Here is a 23,338-nt window from a genome sequence, read left to right as displayed (position 1 = left end):
AGTACATTCTCCTTTGAGAAACTGCAGACCCAGACAAAACACCCCGTGAGAGTGAGAGAGATGCTGTCTCTTCCGATTGCCCAAGCCCAGGGACATCTGTGCTTAATCCAATTAAGGCAGACTTCACAGAGTACCCTTGTTTCCCTATCGCCATAGTGACTCTCTTGATTGTATCTCTCTAAGGGGGCTGGGCCTGCGCTGCGTGATGTTGTGATCCAGCTTGTGTCCCGTGTGGGCAAACAGAGTCTGACAAGAGACACCCTGTGAGTCTGTGAGCCGTGAATCACTCTCGCCGCAAATTGAGTCAGGGCATCCTCATCAGAGCCCAATGGAATTGGGAGGCCTGCCATCCCATCGTACCGTACCACCACCACCACCACCCCCAGCTGCTTTGACACATGAATCGTTTTGTTGGCCGCGGTCTGGGTCGTATCGATCGCGAACTGAGCTGAACTGAACTGAAGTTGGCAGAACCTCATCAATGCTGCCTGGCACTGCGAGCTCTGGCCCACTTTGCTTTTTATGTATATCTCTCTCGTATCTCTCTTGCTCTGTCTCTCTGTTTCTCTCTCTCTCTCTCTCTCTCTCTCTCTCTCTCTCTCTCTCTCTCTCTGTCTCTCTCTCTCTCTGCTGCTGCTGCTGCTGCTGGTGATAGCTAATGTTTTTGCTGTAGAAGTGCAGAAATGGTAGTACATGTTAATGCCCTTTCAAACAGAGATATTGTCGCTAGGTAGATACAGAATCTCTTTCAAAATCGTAAATATTTTTCAATGTCGATTTCTTATTTGCACAATTTACAATCATACACTGGTAGAATTTATTCACTGTAGTTGTTTTATTTTATTTATTTTTTTCGTAAAGGAGAGCATCATGGTGAATCCTAGCCATCCCTCCATGTCAGTAGCATGGCTCTGTTTGCCCCCTCCGGGCCTCTGTCTCATCTCAGAACGGTCAGCTATCTTTTGCGGCTCTGTGACAGAATGCCCGCGAAGCTGTGGCATTTTATGAGACTATTAATACTCCAGGATCCTGTTGGGGAGGCGAGAGTCCTTGGCTGATACACTACACAGCTACAGCATTCAAACCTCTCTCTTTCTCTCTCTCCATCTCTCTCTCTCTCTCTCTCGCTCTCTCCCTCCCTCCTCTTCCTGAGCTGATGCAGGCCTGAGGCCCTGCCATGTGTCAATACTATGGGATGGATATCGGGGACAAGCAAATGTCTCCATGGTATTTACACCAGAATAACACAGATCATGTGAGAAGTACTGAATGTGTCACTTCTGGTTTTACTCTATACTGGTGTCGCTCACGTCAAGCAGACATTTTTTTTTTGGTCTTTTTGACTTTATTTATGACAGGACAGTGAAGGTGGCGACAGAAAGCGAGTGGGGAGAGAGAGATGGGGAGGGGCCGGGAATCGAACCCGGCTCAACCGCATGGTAGTGCCCCACCGATTGACCACGGCAGGGCCTAAGATGGCATTTGATTTGCGGCGTTAAAACCATCAGGGATTTATATTAAAGCCAATGAAGTATAGATATTATATCTCCTGAAATTTTCAGATGACAATTGCGATTATTTCGTTGGCTTTCTTGGCAAGATGGCCTCATCTATTAATACACTGATTCTTGAGAAAGTGGCTAAAACAGGTTGTAATGTTGACAGAAAAAAACAAAGTGAATTACAAAATGATATGGTATATCCTCGTAGACTAAGGTCTTGGCTTTTCAGAAATGCACAAGGCCAATCTCCCCATTGTGTATTTTTTTCAGAAATCAGGCTTTTCTCCGATCATACCTTGTTTTTTGTCAACACCGTCAGACACAATTAAAAGTTATTAAAATTGTATTGATTTGGTTGCATATGTATCTGGAGTTTTTAAGTGATTATGTGTATTTTTTGGTTCACACATATGCCTTTAAATGTTGAAAATTCACTTTTGTTCTATTTTAATACTGTTTCATGTGTTCTAATTTTAAAATATGTACCGTCATACGATGCTTACTTAACGCCTAAATACAACAAACAATTTTTTGTAATTTCACAAATATTCGTGTAGGCTTAAATTGGCTATTACTTTGATATTTCAACAACTCCTAAGGAAAATGTTGTAAGCACATTCCTTTAAAATGTCCAAAACTCCTTCTTACGGTGGTGACTTAAGAACTGACGGTGGTGACAGTAATCTGAGAGTGGTGAAAGTGGCCTAATTAGTACCTGCATTTAGCAAAATAAATAGCCCTCTCAAGTCAATGGCATCTTGCATAAACACTTCATTTTTGTGTGTGCACAGTATGAGCATGTGTTTTTACTTCATTAGTTAGAATATCTAGGAAGTAAGCCACTGGTTGTTGAAAATGTGGTAAAAACAGCTTTTAAGTTGTTCAAATCCAAAATATAGAGGTGTATAATCATAGATGTAGGTCTTGGCTGTGCAGGGAATGCATTGGCCAAGCTCCCCATGTTTAACATTTTTCATAAAATGGGCTCTTTCTTGTTTTGTCAACAGCGGCAGACAGAATTAGAAGTAAAAACACATGTTTACTGTATTAAAGTGAATTACTTTAACAATTCAACATAACTGTAGATACTTATTGTATGCATATTCTTAAAACATGTCAAAAACACGTAAAACATGTGTTTTTTGGTGAACTCCATCAGATGTCACCACCGTCAGGTTTTCTGACAAAAAAACCTCCAAATGCACCTCAGTGGTGGCTAGAGTATCATTTTGGATCACAATTATTACTAACATGCCTAGTAATGTTTCATTAACCAGTACAATTTAGTAAAATATGGAACAACATGATGAGCAGAACAAAATCTGACGGTGGTGACATCTGACGGTGTGAGACAAAAAAACACTCTTTTAAATATTATGCATTGTTTGTTCACATTAGCCATTTCATTTTCGCTCTGTTTCTTGGGTGCTTCATACCTTTTCTGAAAAAAAATATATTTATTAACATTAATGTAATACAATACTATTAAAACCCCCGACGGTGTTGACAGTTTATGGTTGGGACAGTACCAGTGTCCAAACAAATTAACAAATTGAGGACAAAATAATAAACTTACAGGAGCTTCAGTGATGGTGAAGTAGGCAGTAGAGCTTAAGGTTTGAAAAGGGGTCCTCAGTAATGAAAATTACCTTGTGCATACCTGATTTTATTGTCTTTTAGAAAAAATCTGACAGTGGTGACCAATATGCTGGACACATTTTGAGCAATCAGTAAATAATAGTAAATATTGTTTTACATCCACTATGTGCACATCTGTAGAACCACTTTAATATGGTCTTCCACATCATGGTGATATTGTTCAATTCTGTTAGTGATTTTTGTATTTTAAGTCAATTGAAATGATGATGCCAGTCCTTGGGACAGGCGTTTTTACAGGGTGTGGACAGGTTTATAGCCATGAAAAGTAATAAAATTACACTTAAATATTTCAAACAACTGTGTATTCGTGTGACAGACCCCTTGGCCATTACCTGGGTTCATTTTGTTTGTGAAAATTTAGTTGATTTTCAACAGAATTAATATTTTACTGCAGGGACATGTTTTTGCCAAACTTTCAAGAATCAGTGAATAGTCTGTTCTACTGAGCATGTGGCACTGGAAAGTCCTCAGGCATCAGGCGACCGACCGCAGCCTTAGCAAGGGCCACACACTTTTACCATCAGGAAGCATTATAAACCACAGCCATCCCTCCATGACCCTAAGGCATTATCCCCAGACCCACTAGGAGACAGACCTACATAGCAGCCGGGATTTAAACAAAATCACTGCTCTGTGGTCATCGGATGTCAAACTGAGGCAGAGATAACTGAACAATGGAGAGGGGTCATGACAGGGAGGTAAAAAAGATATCCGGCCACTGCCAGGCAACCAACCTTTCATTGCTAACCTCAGAAGGATTTTTCATTCATTCATCCATCCATTCATTCAAATCAGTAAAAGTAGGGAAAAGACGTGGTTTATATATATACAGCATGTTCGGGAAAAAATGGCAGACGAGCGCCCCACCGTTTGGTGCACGAATCTAACCTGCTGCCCGGGTTATGGCTTGGCTACGGGGCTTACTATTGGCAGGAGCTCTAGTCAGGTGACTCTGTTAAAATGCCACCCACATGTAACATGCCTGTTGCCAATGACACACTTAGGCTGATCTCTCTCTCTTTCTTTCTTTCTCTCTCTCTCTCTCTCTCTCTCTCTCTCTCTCTCTCTCTCTCTATGGTGAGCTGGCACGACCGGTATAGGCCAGGTTGGGTAAGCCATTTTGGTGGCAAATGGCCAATCCCTGTAGTGTTGGCTAAACTCCTCAACATGACAGGCATGTGGGTGTGTGGAGTGTTAACCCGCCACAGCAAACATCTTCTAGTAGAGTAAGATGCATCAAGCCCGTAGTTTTCCTGGATCCACACTGTGTGGTCAGGTGAACGCCCTTTTGGAGACCTTCGGTTAGAAGACCTTTGGAGACCTTTGGGTTGAGTTCCCTTTGTGCTGTGGAGGCTAGGGACGTCCCGATCCGATCACGTGATCGGAAATCGGCCCCGATCACGTGGTGTGCGACTCGATCGGAATCGGGTGTACCTCCCCGATCAGGACTCGGATAAATACATTCTCATATTTTTTTTAAATTAACATGTTATAGCCTATCTATCGCAATGCAGTGGCACAGAGTGGAAACCCTCTTGACTTCACAATAGAAACATCCACAGGAACAACATTACATTGCCAACTGAAAGGCATTGGAACACTGTAACGCGCAGCTGATGACACTTCAGCAGCACTTCTCTCCCTCTCTCCAGAGCCATTGATAACACATGACTCTGCCTCTCTCTCCCTCTCCACGTTAACGCAAGCAACTGACCTCGGTCTTCATTCTGACCAATTTAAATGAAATGAACACGACTTAAGCAAATATGACAGAGAACAAAGTAGGCTAGTATTATAGTCAAGGTTACTTACACGTTGGGCTACCGTAGTGTATATCCACATGAAGATTCCGGACGGCAAAATGCGACATTGACTATCCAACAGATTAATGATCACTGCGGCATAGCCAACTGCAATCAACTGTTAGGCCTACTTGTTCTGATTAATTTGCAAACAGTTTAACCCTGATGCAATGACAAGGACTCTGATGGAAGTTAACATTGATGTTTACTGAACCTTCCGACAATATGCAGGTGAAAACAGCAAAAAATAGACTGTAGCCAATAGTTTTTTAAAAAAAAATAGTGTTTTAACACTCAACAATCTTGTGCATACATCTAAAAACGATCTTTTCAAGCTATTTGTTATCTTAACTTTCAACTTCTAACATAACTTAATCCTATCACTTGTTAACATAAGAATCAATTTAGCTTCTGACTTTCCTTCTAGTGCTTGTTTACAGATAATTACGGACAGTTTCAGGATAGGAACAGCAAGGGAGACGTCGTAGCAACGGTTTCTAAGCAAAGGTTGCAGAAAGCGTATCAAAATAAAAGCTCATTTCGTTCTCAGTGTGTCATTATCTAAAATGGTCATTCTGCACTGACCCAATAGTCCCACTGCCTACAGAAATACAGTTTTGTATTTTAATTTTAATTTGTATTTTAAACAAAAAATGAATTAATTATTATACAAGTATCGGATCGGGACTCGGTATCGGCAGATTCACAAAATCAATGACTCGGACTCGGACTCGAGGGCAAAAAATTCTGATCGGGACATCCCTAGTAGAGGCTACACCTTATGCACTAAATGCCACTGAAGGAGGAGGGGAAGAGACCGAATTTGAGCACACTCATTTGCATTGGGTAGCCGTTACATTGGAAATTTTGGTTAATATTTAGCATACTGTCTTTAATGAGACGAAATGGCAAGGCCTTCATGTCAGTGTTAAATGCTACTTTGATTCCGTGAGACTATATGACTTTCTCATGCAAACTCTTGTAGAGAGCCCTACAATGGCTCACTACTTCTTCAATGAACTGAAGTTATACACTGCCAGGTGGAGTATGGTATATCCTGGCCCAGAATAAAGGCCTGTGAGCTTAATTAAATGTATGTGCACTAAACATACAGGGGGTGGACAAAATAACTGAGACACCTGTCATTTTAGTGTTGTAAGTTTAATGGCTCAAGTGGACCAGCCTGTTGGCCGATCTTCATTAATGGCACATTGCAACAGCAAGTCTTTGTGATGTATCGAAGGTAATGTCTGCATACCACCAAGAAGGATGAACCACATCCAACAGGATTAACTGTGGATGCCAGAGGAACTAAATGACACTAAAATGACTGGTGTCTCAGTTATTTCGTCCACCACCTGTATAACACTTATTGTCTCCATGATGCAGGGAGTGCAAGTGAGGATATCCAAATCAGTATCCGTTGAATCTGCACTGTTTTGAACATTAGGGGGTAGGGTTGTGCCGATAGACGATGTCATCGTCCATCGGCGATGGACAGCTGGCATCACGATGGACAGCCAACATCGTGATGCCAAGGAATTTGTATTTTTGAAGCCGCTGCTATTGCCATCATTACGGTGCTTGGCATTGCAATAAACTGAAACATTACCGTAAAGTCCTTAGTAGCAGCGGACTGCGCAGGTAGCAGGACTGAACGGACCGAGGTTGTCAACACAAGCCTCAAGCAGAGTGAATTTTATAGCTACGAAAAAACCGCAATGGAATAAAAAAAAAAAAAAACTTGTGAACTAAGCCCTGCTATTGTTTGCTGCATATGAGTTCAAGTAAGTGTCTGATTGCCTACATTTAGGCCCTATTTATGTGACCCAAGTTTCTACAACGGAGAGTCGAGGCATTGGTTCTCCCTCCGGAGTAGCCTAAAGTGAAAGCAACAAATCGTTCAGCAATTGCGACAGTTTACCATTTCATGTTTAACGGAAATTCGACTCAAAATGTTTAATCTCTCCGCGATGGAGGTGTCTTGTGAAGTAGCCACACAAGATTGTAGGCTACACTTCTGATTAGCCCACTGCCAAGAGGGAGCGCAAGCGATTCCATGTCTGCCCGCGTCTTTGTGGCTTCACCGCAATTGTTTCCATTGATTAATTAAAAAGTCTCGCCGTGTGCTTGAGAAACATTCGCGTTGGGTAATTTGCTAACTCGGGCTAAAATCCATTGCAAAACCTCGAGAAGGCACGCATGGGTTCTCATCTCTTCCATTTGACAGACGTTCTGGGCTTCCCTGCATGGCTAAAGTTATGTGCCGGTATGCAAAAAACGCCGTGACACAGCTGGTCTTGAAATAGAACTACGCCGTTAAATAACACACTCTAGTAGCAGCCTGCAGTAGGCTGCATCGCGAAATTTACTGAAAATAAGTTTCCACGCGGTGGAGTTTGGAAGAGCGGGCTTGAAGCAGCTGATGGTGACACGAGAGACAGGAAGGGCGATGGGGAGGGGTCGGTCGGGGAGAGTCGCTCTCACAGACAGCAGAGAAGCGACCATCTCTGTTGCAGACAGCAGCGCAGCTGGAGGAGGTTTAAACTTCTTTTTTTGTAAGAATTTAAAAACTGTTAATATATTTGACTTAGGCCTACTCTTAAAGCAAATATATTAAAATAATAGCTTAGCGAAAGCCAAAAAAACGAAACATATGATAATTTTAAAAAAAAGTAATAAAAAAATAATATCCCCCCCCCCCCCCCCCCCCCCCCCCCGATCCCCTCCCCCCCCCCCCCCCCCTCCCCCCCCCCCCCCCCCCCCCTCTCCCCCCCCCCCCCCCCCCCCCCCCCCCCCCCCCCCCGCCCACCCCCCCCCCCCCCCCCCCCCGAACGAGGACGATGTCATCGTCCATCACATCGTCTCACTGTAAACATCGTCAGCTGCCAATTAGGGGGACATCGCCCAAGCCTATTAGGGGGCTACTGTTTTGTGTTGCCAGGTTACAGGACTTTCTCATGCAAACTCTTTTATTCCACTGTCTGTGAACGTATTGAACGTATTGAACTCAGGTCGTTAACAACTACCATCCTTGTAATGCCATGTATGTATGCAGGAGTACCATCCTTGTAATGCCATGTATGCAGGGCTCTAAATTAACTTTTTCCACCACCAGCCAATTTGGCTAGTAGACATTTTTTCTTACCAGCCAAACAGAAGTTCAACTAGCCATTTTTTTAATCTTGCCAAAATACGCTATGCGTTAGGCTAGTTGTGTTTTTTTTTTTTTAATTATTATTATTATTAGGCTATGGTTATTTTATTCAAATTTCCACAACACATAAACACTACTGTATAGGCCTACATACTAGGTCTATAATAAGCATATTATATATACTTTTTAAACTTTGCTTTATTTTTACCTCTGAAAACAATGAATCACCAGCCACACACACGCAACAGACCTTTAAACCAAACACACAGCCAAACATTACAAAACCTCACACTCCAAGGAGGGAGAAGAGATGAGAGGAAAAGAAGAGGAGGAGAGGTCAACACACACACACACACACTGCGCAATAATGGATATGATGTCGTGTGTCCCTCTTGTGTGTTTATGTGGCCTACAGTATGATGCTATAGGCACCATTATTTCCTCCAGGAGCTCTTCTCTACCATGCGCATTAAAATAACAAGAAGCCTACGCAATGTTTAACTAAAAGCAAATAATATCACGGAAATGTTCGCTTCCTTTGTTACTTCCATAGCGTGCGTAGCGCACGTAGCCTAGCCTACTCGCACGGGCATAAGGTCTGCCCTTCTTTCCAATGGTGTGGGCTTTCCAACTTAGTTGCGCCAGGACTTAAAACATTTCAGAAGACAACTGACAGCTACGCTCACACTACTCTGACAGCCCGTTCTCCTCCTCTGCCCTTGTCGCTATTTCGTTCCACAACACTCCTGTTATTGAAACTCTTCGGTCAGGTCCTCGCAGCTTAAACAGGCAGGCTGTTAGAGCAAGGTGTGTCGGTGTCGGTGTCGGCGAATGCTAATAGTAACAGTAGGCCTAATAGTGACGTTAAAAGTGGTGGAGCGAAAGCGACAGGAGCAGGGGAGAGTTGCCTGTCAAAATAGTGTGAGCGCACAAGAGCTCTGAAATGCTTTCTGTCCTGGCGCGCGCAACAGCAGCACGGAGTGGCTGCTGCTTCGGAAAGCTCAAGGTGGGGTGGAGTCATGACGGGAGTGTTTATGGGTAATGTAGGAAATCTCGCCGTATCGTTGTCATACAAGCAGCCGTTTACCGTTCACAATTTACTGTAGGCTACTCGGGCGCTACTAGCCAAATGGGCGGGTAGGTATTTTTTTCCACCGGCCAAAATTAATTTTCACCCGTGTTTGGCGGGTTGGCGTGTGTTAATTTAGAGCCCTGCATGTATGCATGCAGGAGGCTGCATTAGGTATGCACTTTAAATACACTTCATGCATCTCGATGATGCCACTTAATGTCTGTATGTTTTTTGTGTTTGTGTCATGGGTTGTGTGTTATGCATAATGCGGCATAATGTTATTATGCGGCAGCTTTGTATGTCCGAGACATTCACTCAGCACGAATAAAAAGAATCTTGAATCTTGAACTCCATAAGAGGATCCGTACGATATGCCGGAGACAGCGGAGAGTGCAAATGAGGATACGTATGCCAAATCAGTCGAATCTGATTTCTCTCAGCCATCCATCAGTCCATCTCTTGCAGCCTTAGCTGTGCATTTCATTGTGCTTGTGTAGGCGTTCACTTCACACATGCCTTGCTGGTCCTCAGAGAGTGCTCTTGGAAAAGGCAGGGGGTGGGTAGAGTGGGATTGGTGCAGGTACTGCTCTCAGTAGCAGCTGATGCCCTGCTGTGTGCGGATGGCACTACCCGGAATCCTAAATCTTTGCTGCAATTTAACTTCCTCATACTAATGATGTTGCAAATGCATGCTGCAAATAGAAATGGCGCTGTGTGCAAAAAGTGTAAAAAGTGCTGCGAAATCACTAGTCTTTGATTTGGGTTGTCTTGTTGCCTGCTAGTGATGGTAATGTCTGAAAGAATTTGTTCCACCAGACCAGTGACTATACGAATGATCTGTCTCTGTTTCTCTCTCTCTCTTGTTTTATATTATATAGATCGATCATATTCTTTGTCGTTCTGCAACCCCCTTTCCGTCATTGTGCACATCTGCATCCATCTCATCTTCCTCCTCCTCTTCATCCTCCTCCTCGTCCTCCTCCTTTTCCTCCTCCTCTTCTTCTTTCACTCCTCTTCTTCATTCACTCCCCATCGCAGCTGTGTTAGCCTCCTCCTTCCTCCTCCTCCTCCTCCTTTTCCTCCTCCTTCTCTTCTTCCTCTTCCTCCTCCTCTCCTAGACTTCTCTCCTGCTACCATGGCGATAGTGTTGGCCGAGCATAGTGCCAGCGGGTGACTGATGTCTGTGTTCTTATCTCCCCCAGTGCAGCCAGGCAAAGGCCCTCTCTCGCTTGCTCGCTCCACACACCTCCCTTGCATCTCTCACACCTCTCGCACCATCCACCCTGTCCTGTCCTCCATTTGTTCAGCCTTCCATCCACTCACATCCATCCCTCATTCTCTCTACATGCACTTCATCCACCGTCCACCCTTTTGTTTATCTACCCATACACTTCTGCCACTCATCTGTCCATCCACTCATCCTCGGCCCATCCCTTGCTTCGCACTTGCTTTCGCTCTCTCTCTCTCTCCTACTCTCTCTCTCTCTCTCTCTCTCTCTCTCTCTCTCTCTCTCTCTCTCTCTCTCTCTCTCTCTCTCTCTCTCTCTCTCTCTCTCTCCCCACCCCTATTCTCTGCTTCTCATGGAGAGGGTATTGTTCAAACATGGCTTGTAATTAAAGCTGGCCATGTTGGTGGTCCATCATCTAATGTCCTCCTGTCCTGTCTGTGTTTGTGTGAAGGTGCGCACGTTTGTGTGCATGTCTTTTATTTCCGCAAGATCCACTCCATACCCAGGCCCTGGAGACTGTTGTGTTTGTAGCACACTGTGTGTACTTTTATGTGGGTCTGCATATGTGGTTGTGTATGTGCGATGTAGAAGTCTATTCTCGTGTGTGTTTGTGTTTGTGTGCGTGTGCGTGCGTGTGTGTATGTGCAAACAAGTTAGAATCCCACCAGTGTGTTTGGTGTGTGTGTATGTTTGTGTGTACCTTCACCATGTGTGGTGTTTTTGTATGGGGTGTGTTTTTCCTCATCGCTCTGCTACTGCGCTCCTCCTTCAGTTCTGGCATATGAGACAGCAGTGCGTGGCTGTGTGGCTGGTTGGCATGGGCCTCTGACTCAGCCTCGCCTGTGCTGTCATGCGGTTGTTTTTAGAGCCTGGGCTGCTGTGATTGTCAAGGCTGCCACACCACACCACACCACACGCACGGTCAGACCAACCACAGCCCATACACTGTAATATTCACCTGCTGCACACCGTGGGTGTTGCCATGGCGCTCAATGACTGACACCGTGATTAACGCTCATTATTCCTGTTTCTTTCCCCTCTCTCACTCACTCACTCACTCACTCACTCACTCTCTCTCTCACTCTCACTCTCACTCTCTCTCTCTCTCTCTCTCTCTCTCTCTCTCTCTCTCTCTCTCTCTCTCTCTCTCTCTCTCTCTCTCTCTCTCTCTCTCCCCCCCTCTCCTCTCTCTCTCTCTCTCCCCTCTCTCTCTCTCTATGCTGTGTGTGTAGGTGGGTAACCCTCGTGTGGAGCTGACTCTGTCAGAGCTGCAGGAGATGGCCAGCCGGCAGCAGCAGCAGATCGAGGCCCAGCAACAGATGCTCGTCGCCAAGGTAACGCTGCCTCAGATGTGCGTCGGGTCGCGGGTGGGTGGTCCCGCGCTCACTCGCTTGTCTCGTGTGTGTGTGTGTGTGTGTGTGTGTGTGTGTGTGTGTGTGTGCGTGTGTGCGTGTGTGTGTGTGTGTGTGTGTGTGTGTGTGTGTGTGTGTGTGTGTATGTGTGTGTGTGTGTGTTTGTATGACAGTGCCGTGTGAGCTGTCCAGTTGAGAGTGTGTGCGCGTGCACGAGTGGATGTTTTGTATGACAGTGCGGTGTGAGCATTCCAGTTGTGCGTGTGTGTGCGCGCGCAAGTGGGTGTTTGTAAGACAGTGCTGCGTGTGCGTGTGCGTGCATGCACTTCTATGACAGACGGTGCCGTGTGAGCTGTCCAGTTGCGTGTGTGTGAGTAGCTCGGCAGATTGTAGAGGGACAGCCCTAGGGATGGAAGCACACTACCATTGACCTGCTGGTGATCAATAAAGGGATTGTTACTGGGGTTTCTTTTTTCAAAATGAGGTGAACGAGGTCTTGTTGAAGTGGAACAGCTTGCTTTTCTCTCTGCTTTAGAGAGGAAGTCTTTTTTTTTTTTTCTTCTTCTTCCTCCTTTTTTTGTCTTTATTTTCTTTTTTGTGGGCAAATCCACGATTTCTCTCAATGGTAAGTCACTGAATTCGTTACCCCATGACCGTTGTAAATTTAGTTTTTAAACTCCTGTGTTGTAGGGCAGACTGCTGGATTGGGAGTTGTCGTAGCCTGTAAGTTATTGTCTGCTGTCTCTCTCAATGAGATGAGCTGTTGCGGGGGGGGCGGGGGGGGTGGCTGAGAGCTAGGCTCCCATTTAGCGCAGATTAATGTCCTCAGTCCTAATGATCAGCCCACTGGATGCTCTCCTAGTTGTCTCCTCTTCTCTCCTCTCCTCTCCTCTCCTCTTCTCTCCTCTCCTCTCCTCTCTGTTCTCCTCTCCTCTCCTCTGGTCTGCTCTCTTCGCCCCTCTCCTCGCTCCTCTCCTCAGCTCTCTTCTCTCCTCTGCTCTGCTCTCCTCTCCTCTCCTCTCCTCAGCTCTCCTTTGCTCTCCTCTCCTCTGCTTTCCTCTCCCCTCTCCCCTCTCTCCTCTCTCCTCTCTCCTCTCCCCTCTCTCCTCTCCTCTCCTCTCCTCTCCTCTCCTCTCCGCTCCTCTCCCTCGGCTGGATTTCACCACACAGCTTGGTGTCCCCCTTTACTGTGCCGTAGCTAGGCTGGATTCTGCTGTGCTGTGTTTGGGCTACACCACATGAGTCTAATGTCCCACAAACTGGTGGGTGTACGTAAACTGGGCTCTGCTGTGCTGGTTTTGGGCTGCCCCACATTTTTGAGCCCATTGTTCTCCAGAAGTGTCTTTTGCTAGACTTCGCTGTAATGTACTGTGTTGTGCTGGTCTGCACCACATTTGAGCCTTGTGTCCCCCAGAACTGGCTGGGTTGGGCTGGGCTGGGCTGGGCTGGGCTTGGCTGGGCTGGGCTGGGCTGGGCTGTGCTGGGCTGGGCTGGGCTGGGCTGGGCTGTGTTGTGTTGTGTTTGACTGGGCCACATGCGAGCCTAGTGTCCCTCAGAGGGTGTGTTGTACTGTAGCTTGGCTAGGCTGTGCTGTGCTATTCTGTGCTGTTCTGTGCTCTGTTCTGCTGTTTTGAGCCGCTCTGCATTTTAATCCATTGTCCCCTAGACGTGTCTTGTAGCTGTGCTGGGCTGGGCTGGGCTGTGCTAGATTGCCCCCACTCGTTCCCCATACCCATGTTGTAGTTAGGCTGGACTAGGTTAGTTTGGGCTGCTCCGCGTTTAAGCTCAGTCTCCTCGAGTCTTCCGTGTTGCTTGCTAGGCTGACATGTGGGCTGGTCTGCTTGGCTGTGTTGGGCAGCACAACATCTGAGAATCAGTATCTTTTATACAGGCACCAGTGGGCACCGGTGGACAGGCAGGGAGAGCACTAGCCTGATTATCATCGACCTTCAAATCTCTGTGAGACTTGGTCTGACCAAAAGCATAACAATTAGCATTTCCCAAACAGCATGGTTGACAAGCCTCCCTGGCTTTGCTAATATTTTTTTGCTTCCCGACAAAGTGGGAGGAGTTCCTGATTTTTCGGGAGTTCAGAAAGTACTTGCATTGCTCTTGACCTGACTAGTAGCAATGCTGAATGTGTTGCGTCACTACGAGGGCACAGCCTGGCCAGGCATGTGGGCTGGTGGGCTTGGCTGTGTTGGGCAGCACAACATCTGAGAGCAGTCTCTTGTATTCAGGCTCCAGTGGGCACCGGTAGACAGGCAGGGAGAGGGGCTTGGAATGGGAGAGCACAATTTTTGTTGACCACTTTATTGCACAAAAATGAAATATTGCTCCACAACCGCACTTTTACCCTCGCACCTTTATGATCAGTTGTACTTTTCTTATTTCTTCCCCCTTAATGGCATTAAAGGAGCCATTCCTTACAGTGCAGTAGTGGATGTGTTGGTGGATCACGGGACCAGGCGATTTGCCTTAGTCCCACCCTTGTTGCCTTGCACCCCACTCACCACCACAACCAGCCGCAGCCCTACCCTATTGGCTTTGTGATGTGCCTGCGTGTGTGTGTCTGTGTGTGTAAGTAGAGTATAAAGGGATGCTCAGCAGCATCTTTGTGTGTGTGTGTGTGTGTGTGTGTGTGTGTGTGTGTGTGTGTGTGTGTGTGTGTGTGTGTGTGTGTGTGTGTGTGTGTGTGTGTGTGTGTGTGTGTGTGTGTGTGTGGGTGTGTGTGGGTGTGTGTGCTCGTGTACATGTGTGCATGTGTGTGTATTTGTGCATGTGTGTGTGTGTGTGGTTGCAAGTTTGCGTGCGTACATGTGTGTGTGTGCGTAGTGTATAAAGGGCTGTTCAGCAGTGTGTAATTGGCTGTGGCGAGGAGGGGGAGCTGCTGTAGTTGACACGGGGGGCTACTGTCACTGAGGCCAGCGTAAGCTGCAGCTATTTTTAGCCCTCATTGCTCACTACTCGCACGCACACTACACATATCATCACACACACACACACACACACACACACACACACACACACACTCTCTCTCACATCAGTCATCACACACACACTCTCACACAGACTCACACAGACAGGCACACATACTACACACATCACACACACACACACACACACACACACACACACACACACACACACACACACACACATACATACACACACACACACACACACACACACACACACACACACACACACACACACACACACACACACACAGTAATTGTGGGGGCCAAGTGAGCCTGTGTGTGAGTGAGATGGTGTGTCTCTGAGCATAGTAAGTAAATGTCTGGAAGAGGGATTATATATAGATAGGGATGGTGTGCAGCTGGAGTAGGTGTGCGCGCGCGTGTGTGTGTTTCTATTGCTAATGATGGAAAATAATGGCAACCATCACTACAAGCCCCCAAACAGCTGAATATGACGGCATGTCCGCCGTCACGCCTAGCTCATGGCATTTCAGCAAAGCAGCCAGTGATGCTCTGAACTCCTGCTGAACCGTGTAATGATACATACCACCAACATTGGACACAAACAGGGGTGATGGCGTTCAGGCACAGCGCCGGAAATCTGTCGTAGCGTGGCTCTGTTTACAAAAACAAAACAAAAACGTTCCCCATCCACCTACGAAAAGCCTTTTCCCCCGTACGTGTGCAGAACCATTTAAAGTTCAACGCAAGCCTTCCATCCAATCAGCAATAGGACGGAGGCACAAGCCACGGGGGCCACAGCCAATCAGGAGCCTCCTAAGGGGGCTTGGAATATGAATAAATAATACGCAACAGCCTATTGTGAGAGACTAAGCTTTCGCTTTCAGACGAAACAAACCTTTTTGGCTTGTGTCAGCCGTCATGGCGTGGGCCAAGTGAGCCTGTGTGTGAGTGAGATGGTGTGTCTCTGATCATAGTAAGTAAATGTCTGGAAGAGGGATTAGATAGGGATAGCGTGCAGCTGGCTGGAATACTGTAGGTAAATTGTGCATTATGGGGGGCTTGTGTGTGTGTGTGTGTGTGTGTGTGTGTGTGTGTGTGTGTGTGTGTGTGTGTGTGTGTGTGTGTGTGTGTGTGTGTGTGTGTGTGTGTGTGTGTGTGTGTGTGTGTGTGTGTGTGTGTGTGTGTGTGTGTGTGTGTGTGTGTGTGTGTGTGTGTGTGTGTCGCTAATGATGGAAAATAATGCCAACCATCACTACAAGCCCCCTAACAGCTGAATATGACGGCATGTCCACCATCACGCCTAGCTCGTGGCGTTTCAGGAAAGCAGCCAACGATGCTCTGAACTCCTGCTGAACCGTGTAATGATATATACCACCAGCATTTGACACACATGAAATGGGATTCAAATCCATTGTGAGTGTGTGTGTGTGTTTGTGGTTGGTGCTTTACTGTGATGGGAGGAAAAGAACTGTTACTGGAATAAGCGGTGTGTGCGTGTGTGTATGGGCTAGAGGTGTGAAATAGCACCACAAACATCTTTTTGTGACTTGCACTGACTGATATAATCAAGGCTGAATGCATAGTGTCCTACCCTCATATGTAAACCTTTGCTAGTCTATTTCTCCCTTAATATTGGTGTCAGATTCACACAAATGCCGTTCTGGGGTGCTACCTTGCTACTAAACAGGCACAGCATGTATGATTGAAATCGGTGTCGGTCAGGTCCCAGAGTGTCTGATTTCACGTGAAATGACCCAATCGTATCGTGGGGCATTCTTAATTATCGAAAATAATCGAATCGCTGGCCCCTGTCCAATGCCCTAGCTCCATAACATATAGAACAGGGGTGCTCAACTGGCGGACCCCGGTCCGGATGCGGACCCAAACGCAATGTCATCCGGACCAAGACAAAATCCATCTGTATTTAATATGTATAAATTATACATGAGATTTCGCTGCCATGCGATCTATAGGTGTATTTCTGCGAAGCCAGTCTGACAAATAAAAGTATCATCACTATGACTCTGTGAGTGAGGAAGAGGCCAGTGCGGCCAGCGAGTGAGGCTATTTTCTGCATCGGTCCGTAGCGACTTTTTTGGACCCTGGAAACATACGAAATTTGGCGAGTGGACCTTTTCAGTTTCTAGTTGAGCACCCCTGATATAGAAGAAGAAAAGTAATTGGAAAAAATCGAATCAAATCATATCATGGGAAATTATTAAGAATCGAAAATAATTGAATCCCTGCTTTAAGAAATTGATACCGTATCGTATCGCCATGGGGGCTGTGATTTACACCCCGAGTATGTGCGTGTGTGCACGCTTCTGCATTCATGTAAAGCTGGTTCACACAGATAGCTGTGGGGCCTTCATAGACTACGGGTGAGCAGTTTCAATATCATACTATATTGTGTGTGTGTGTGTGTGTGTGTGTGTGCGCGCACGTGTGTGTGTGTGCGCGCACGTGTGTGTGTGTGTGTGTGTGTGTGTGTGTGTGTGTGTGTGTGTGTGTGTGTGTGTGTGTGTGTGTGTGTGTGTGTGTGTGTGTGTGTGTAGAATAGTAGCAGGTAGAGACTAGAGACTGTACCTGTGTGTGTTTGTCTGTATATGTGCTGTATGTAAAGTACTCTTAATGATGTAAGTACCACTAGTATGATATTTAAAAAAAATATATGGGTAGATGACGTGACGTGAACATTTTGCTGTCACAGGCTCTTAAAATTAAGTAAATTCATGCTTTCGAAATTGTCAATGTTTTAAATGATCAAACTAGTGTTCATGTTGTGAAAACGTAATGTGTAATAAAACCAGAGTTTAAATAAGTATACTTAATTTTGAGTCAAATGCCACATTTGTCCTATGGTGTGACTGTCACAAGCCTGGTTCTAAATGTTATAACATTTTTAAATAAATAATCAAAGCTCAGTCATTTCTCTAAACAATCCTGGCATGTTTTTCAAGGTGTCTATTTTGGAAAGTGGCAATGTTTAATTTTTTTCCAATTTTTCTGAGACCATATGGACTTATGAAACTTTGTCACAGAAAACAATATCCTGTGGTGTGACATCACATTTTTGGGTCATTCTGTGGATAATTATCTGTTGTTGAAGCTCCAGCTGTTCTTAAATTGTGACTTCAGACTAGAGGTGCTCCGATCACCATTTTTTGGGTCCGATCACCGATACCGATCACCAAAAATCCTTATCTGCCGATTACCGATCATTGCCGATCACAAAAATGATTTCCTATTTTTTTAATAGCCTATTAATTATCCTTATTGAATACCATTTCTGCCCATAAACCAATCAATCTTAATTTGCTATTTGTCTATTATTAGGCTATTATTATTATTATTTCAGACTAGTGTTGGTAATACAGTCTACAGTATTAATCAATGTATAAGTTATTGCATAGAATAACTAAACTAGATTGAATTGAAACTGAAACATTACATCAAATAGTCTTCCATATACGAGAAAAAAACAACCTGTCGCTTTAAATGAGCAGCCTCGTGAGGAGAGCCCCTCCCCTCTCTGTCACCGTCCACAGTTGCAGTGCTCCACTACCGTTCTGAATCTCTCTCTCAAGTTTTAACCACATCTGTCGCCGTTTGGTGTTTCAGCGACTATCAAACTAATCGACTGACTGACCATTACAACTTTGAAAACAATAATTGACATGTTTGTGCTGACAACGTGAAGTTGTCGCGTGCTGACCAAGGCAACTACACAGGTTATAACGTAACATGGCTCACTGGCGAGTACTCAATCGCAAATTACATTGTCAGGTAAACGGCGCATGGATCGGAAAATCAGATCATTGTTGATGCAGATATGGTTATGAATGGTGGAAATGAAGGGGGAATGGCGAAAAGTTATAGACAAGCAAAGATGCCTTCTTTTGGTGCAGTTGCAGCTGTGCAGAGCCAGCGCCTAGCCTACATGCAGCGCCAGGTGTAAAGGCAAATGGTTGCGTGAGGAATTTAATATCTCTCGATCGGTTTTTTGATCGGCATGTTTTTCCGATCACCGATCAGGCTATTTTTGGCCATTATCGGCCGGTCATGATCGGCAGCCGAGCAATCGGAGCACCTCTACTTCAGACCCTTAAGAAGCCAATAGCAAGGGTGGATTTTAGTTTTTTCTCTCAGAGTTCTTCAATCAATCAATTACGTTTTGCTACCACTAGATGTATTAGTTTTGTAGTCCTTTGGTGTGACAGCCATAAAATACATTTTGACAATACTGTATATTTTTATATTTTTTTCTTATGTTTATGTATGCAAATGCATCTTACTAAAGGTGAAATTGTATTTCATTTGGCAACGACATGGCTTTAAATTAACTCAAAAGCTCAAAAGTCCTATGGTGTGATGGTAAAAGTCCTATGGTGTGACACTTTGGAGTATCACACCAAAGGACAAACAGGTCACGCCAAAGGACTAGATATCTCTGAAATAGCTTTTAAAACAACTGGTAGTACATTTTTTGTTTGCTTTGTTGTTTGACTAGATAGCCTACATATTGTGTATTCAAATTACTTATTTCTTTATTGGCCATTAGAATTTATACTTTGATGCATTGTTGATGAATATTTGCTGTTGATTTTAGATACTGTCAAAGGATATAAAATGTCATTAATGGTGCTTTGAAACCATAGAATATAACAGGCACAGTGAAGGAAAGATGAGTGAGAGAGTATAGAGAAGTATAGATGAATAAAGTATGCTGCGGAGAGCTCAATATATAGCATAAATGTGCTTCCCAGCTTCAGATACCAAACAGGCACTGGCCACTACACACTACAGGTTCAATGGTGTGACAGTCATAGCATACCTACAAAGAGGGTGAGGTGTGATGGTCATGCCAAGGTCACACTTCAGTATGAGTCTTATGAGCTCTGCAGGTTACATTTAATGACCTCATGGTTGTCATTAAGTGTTAAGATAGGCTGATAAGCTATGACTCAAAGACTTATAAGTGCAAAGTGTAGGTCCATATTGACTATAATAATCATGTTGATACATTTGTTTCTGGCTCAGTTTTGCATTTCTGTCCTTTAGCGTGACATGAATGTCCTACGGTGTGACATTTTTTAAACGCTCAAATATTTGTTTGAGCTAAACAATATGTTTGATAAACACTGAATATTGCATTAGGGAAGAACAAATTATCATCCCTGAAAAGTTAGTATAAATTCGGACAATTTTGAAAATTTAAAAAGAAAGATATCCCTGTATTTCCTCGAAGGTTTCTAATAAGCTCACCTCTAATGGGGAAAAAAATACTTAAATGGTAATTTCTCATTTAATTAACACTTTAAAAATTGCAATAAATATGAAGAGTGTAACAATGTTCATAAAACTCCATCAAGCCATTTCTACATTACTTAATATATATATTTCTTAACGTCACACCAAAGGACATATTTTCAGCAAATTGCTTTATCAACGTAAATAAATAATCAATTAATAGACCTACATTGTGACCACTTGGATTTTTTGAAAGATCAATTGCTGCACTACGTAGACATATACTTTTTTCCCTCATAAACAATGTTTTGTGAAAAAAATGTTTTTTGCAGCCTATCTGTCATCTACCCATATGTGTGTGTGTGTGTGTGTGCGCGCGAGTGTGTGTCTGCGAGTGTGTATGTGCAAGTCAGGGATGGAAATAAGCACCCGTCTACCTGCCAATGACTGGTGAATTTGGCCTTTGGCAGGTGAAATATGACAACCCACCAGTCACCTTGACCGGTGAAATTTTCTACAGGCCCCGGGGTTAATGGTGAATTATACGCAGCATCCAACATCAAAGGTTTAAGCAAATTGGTAATGAAAAGTGTTATTGGCATAACTGAATTTATGACCTCTGAAACAAAAGTATTGATCAGAAAATGATCTTACTTGGCATTACAATGTTTGGAACGGTTGAATATGAACTGGTAAAAATTGTGAGTGATTGGTATATTTTAGAACCTACATGCCACAGTGACTGGTGGGGAAATTGTTTAAGTTCCACCCCTGGTGCGAGCGTGTGTGCGCGCGAGCGTGTGTGTGTGTGTGCGAGTGTATGTCTGTCTGTCTGTCTGTCTCTGCTTGTGTCTGTCTGTCTGTGCTTGTGTCTGTCTGTGTATGTGTGCTTGTGTCTGTGTCAGTGTGCGTGTGTCTTTGTGTTTCATTTCTAGTTGTCATACTTGTTGTTTTGGGCTTTCATGTGTCTGTCTGTTTGGTATTATGTAATGTCTATGTGCTGGTATGTATGGGTATTTGTGTTTGATTTTTAGTGGCTATGTTCATTTGCCTGTTTTTTCTGCATTCACACACTGCATTTATTTGCACTGCATTTATTTAGACAAAGCTGGTTTCTGTCTTTCTTTGTGTGCGTGCGTGCGTGCGTGTGTGCGCGCGGGTGCGCCTGTGTGTGTCCGTGCACTCCAGTGTGGGTGGACTGAGGGTTGTTGATGGCGTGTGTGGGAGTGTTGGATCCAACAGAAGCTGTTATATTGGCCTGTGGGAGTGTTGCTTGCTACACTCTGCGAAGTGCAAAACTCTTAAAGTTCCCCAGTTCACCTTCTGACTCCACTCCACTTCCTTGTTGTACTACTGTACTGTACTGTATGTGTGCCTCTTCTCTGTTCACTCGACTCTTTCCACATTTTTTGTCTACTACTATATACAGTGTAGTTGTACTTTTAAAACTTACTTTGACATCGTCTCTCACCCTCTCTCCTACCCCCTCTCTTTGATCCTTTCCCTCGTCTTTTTCTCTCCCACTTCTCTCTTGCGCTCGCTCTCCCTCTCTCCCTCTCTCCCTCCCTCTCCATCCCCCTATCCTCCCCCCTTCCGTTTCTTTCTCTCTCTCCCTCTCTCCCCCTATCCCCCTTCTATCTCTCTCGCTCTTGCGCTCTCTCTCTCTCTCTCTCTCTCTATCCCATGCTCTCCCTCTCTCCCTCCCTCTCCATCCCCCTATCCTCCCCCCTTCCGCTTCTCTCTCTCTCTCCCCCTATCCCCCTTCTCTCTACCCCACCCCTCTCTCTCTCTACCTCTCTTTCTCTCTCTCCCTCTCTACCTCTCTCTTCTCTTCCCTCCCTCTCTCTCTCTCTCGCTCTCTTCTCTCTCTCTCTCTCTCTCTCTCTCTCTCTCTCTCTCTCCCCTCCATCACTCTCTCTATCCCCCTATTCTCTCCACCAGGAGCAGCGTCTGCGCTACCTGAAGCAGCAGGAGCGTCGTCAGCAGCAGACAGTGTCGGAGGCGGAGAAGCTGCAGCGGCTAAAGGAGCGCGTGGACAGCCAGGAGGCCAAGCTCAAGAAGATCCGCGCCATGAGGGGCCAGGTGGACTACAGCAAGGTCATCAACGGAAACCTGTGTATGTAGACGCACACACACACACACACACACACACACACACACACACACACACACACACACACACACACACACACACACACACACACACACACACACACACACACACACACACCACACACACACAAAACAGCCATGAGAGGCCAGGTGGACTACAGCAAGGTCATCAATGGGAAACCTGTGTATGTAGCAATGGACACACACACACACACTCATGCACTCATACACACTCTCTTTTGTGGGTTGTGTGTATAAGACTCTACTGTCCATATTATTCAGGGCTGGAATCCCCAGGGGTCGGGCTGGGTTAGTTATAGCCCGGGCCATCCCGTACCGTGTGTGTGTGTGTGCATGTGTGTGTGTGTGTGTTCCCAGCCCCAGCCAGATGGACCAACTTCCTTCCCTCCTCAACCACCACCACTGTCCCCCCACCACGCACACACATAAAACTACATAAACACCACATCCCCACTCTCAACTTTCCCCCTCACCGCTTCTCTCTCTCTCTCTCTCTCTCTCTCTCTCTCTCTCTCTCTCTCTCTCTCTCTCTCTCTCTCTCTCCCTCTCCCTCTCTCTCTCCCTCCCTCCCTCCCTCTCTCTCTCCCTCCCTCCCTCTCTCTCTCTCTCTCTCTCTCCCTCTCTCTCTCTCTCTCTCTCTCTCTCTCTCTCTCTCTCTCTCTCCCTCTCTCCCTCTCTCCCCACCTCCATACCGGCTGTCCCATTATCTCTTGGACTAAGCTGGCTTTTTTTCTGCTTGCATTTGCCAGGGAGATGGAGCGAGAAGGCTGTTTATGTGATTGCTGTATTTATTTATTTCCCTCCCGCTTTAGGCTCTCTGGTTTTGTTTGGTTTGTTTGTCCGAGTGCATGCATAATATTTTCCCTTTCGTGTCCTCCCTGGTAGGGTTTGTTTGAGGACATTGTTGATATGCAATTATTTATAAAACATTAAAAGCATTAAAATATGATCACATTTACATCCCATGTTCATATTTTCCCTTTCCTATCCTCTCTCTGGTAGGGTTTGTTTGAGGACATTGTTGATATGCAATTATTTATAAAACATGAGCATTAAAATATGATCACATGTACGTACGTCCCATATCCATGATTGTTGCTTTTGCCCTTGACATCTGTTCAACTGACCATTTGTAAACCGAAAACATTTGAAGAGTTTATTTGCTAAACGGTGTATCTCCATTTTGTAGAACGTAGGGAAACTGACATTTTTGTATTGGGCATTCCATTCCATTGAAT

General features: G+C 45.1%; 1 protein-coding gene across 1 annotated transcript in view; it reads left to right on the top strand.

Moving 5' to 3' along the window:
• Nucleotides 1–23,338, top strand: part of ppp1r13bb (protein phosphatase 1, regulatory subunit 13Bb) — a 117,514-nt gene that overhangs the window by 60,028 nt on the left and 34,148 nt on the right. The window contains exons 6-7 of the mRNA XM_063223558.1: nucleotides 11,653–11,754; nucleotides 21,909–22,083. Of these exons, the coding sequence (XP_063079628.1) occupies nucleotides 11,653–11,754; nucleotides 21,909–22,083 (277 nt within the window). The remainder of the gene's footprint in view (nucleotides 1–11,652; nucleotides 11,755–21,908; nucleotides 22,084–23,338) is intronic.

This window comes from Engraulis encrasicolus, chromosome 18 (genome assembly GCF_034702125.1).
Source record: "Engraulis encrasicolus isolate BLACKSEA-1 chromosome 18, IST_EnEncr_1.0, whole genome shotgun sequence".
In the NCBI taxonomy this organism is placed as follows: domain Eukaryota; kingdom Metazoa; phylum Chordata; class Actinopteri; order Clupeiformes; family Engraulidae; genus Engraulis; species Engraulis encrasicolus.
This window is presented reverse-complemented; position numbering and strand designations above follow the sequence as displayed.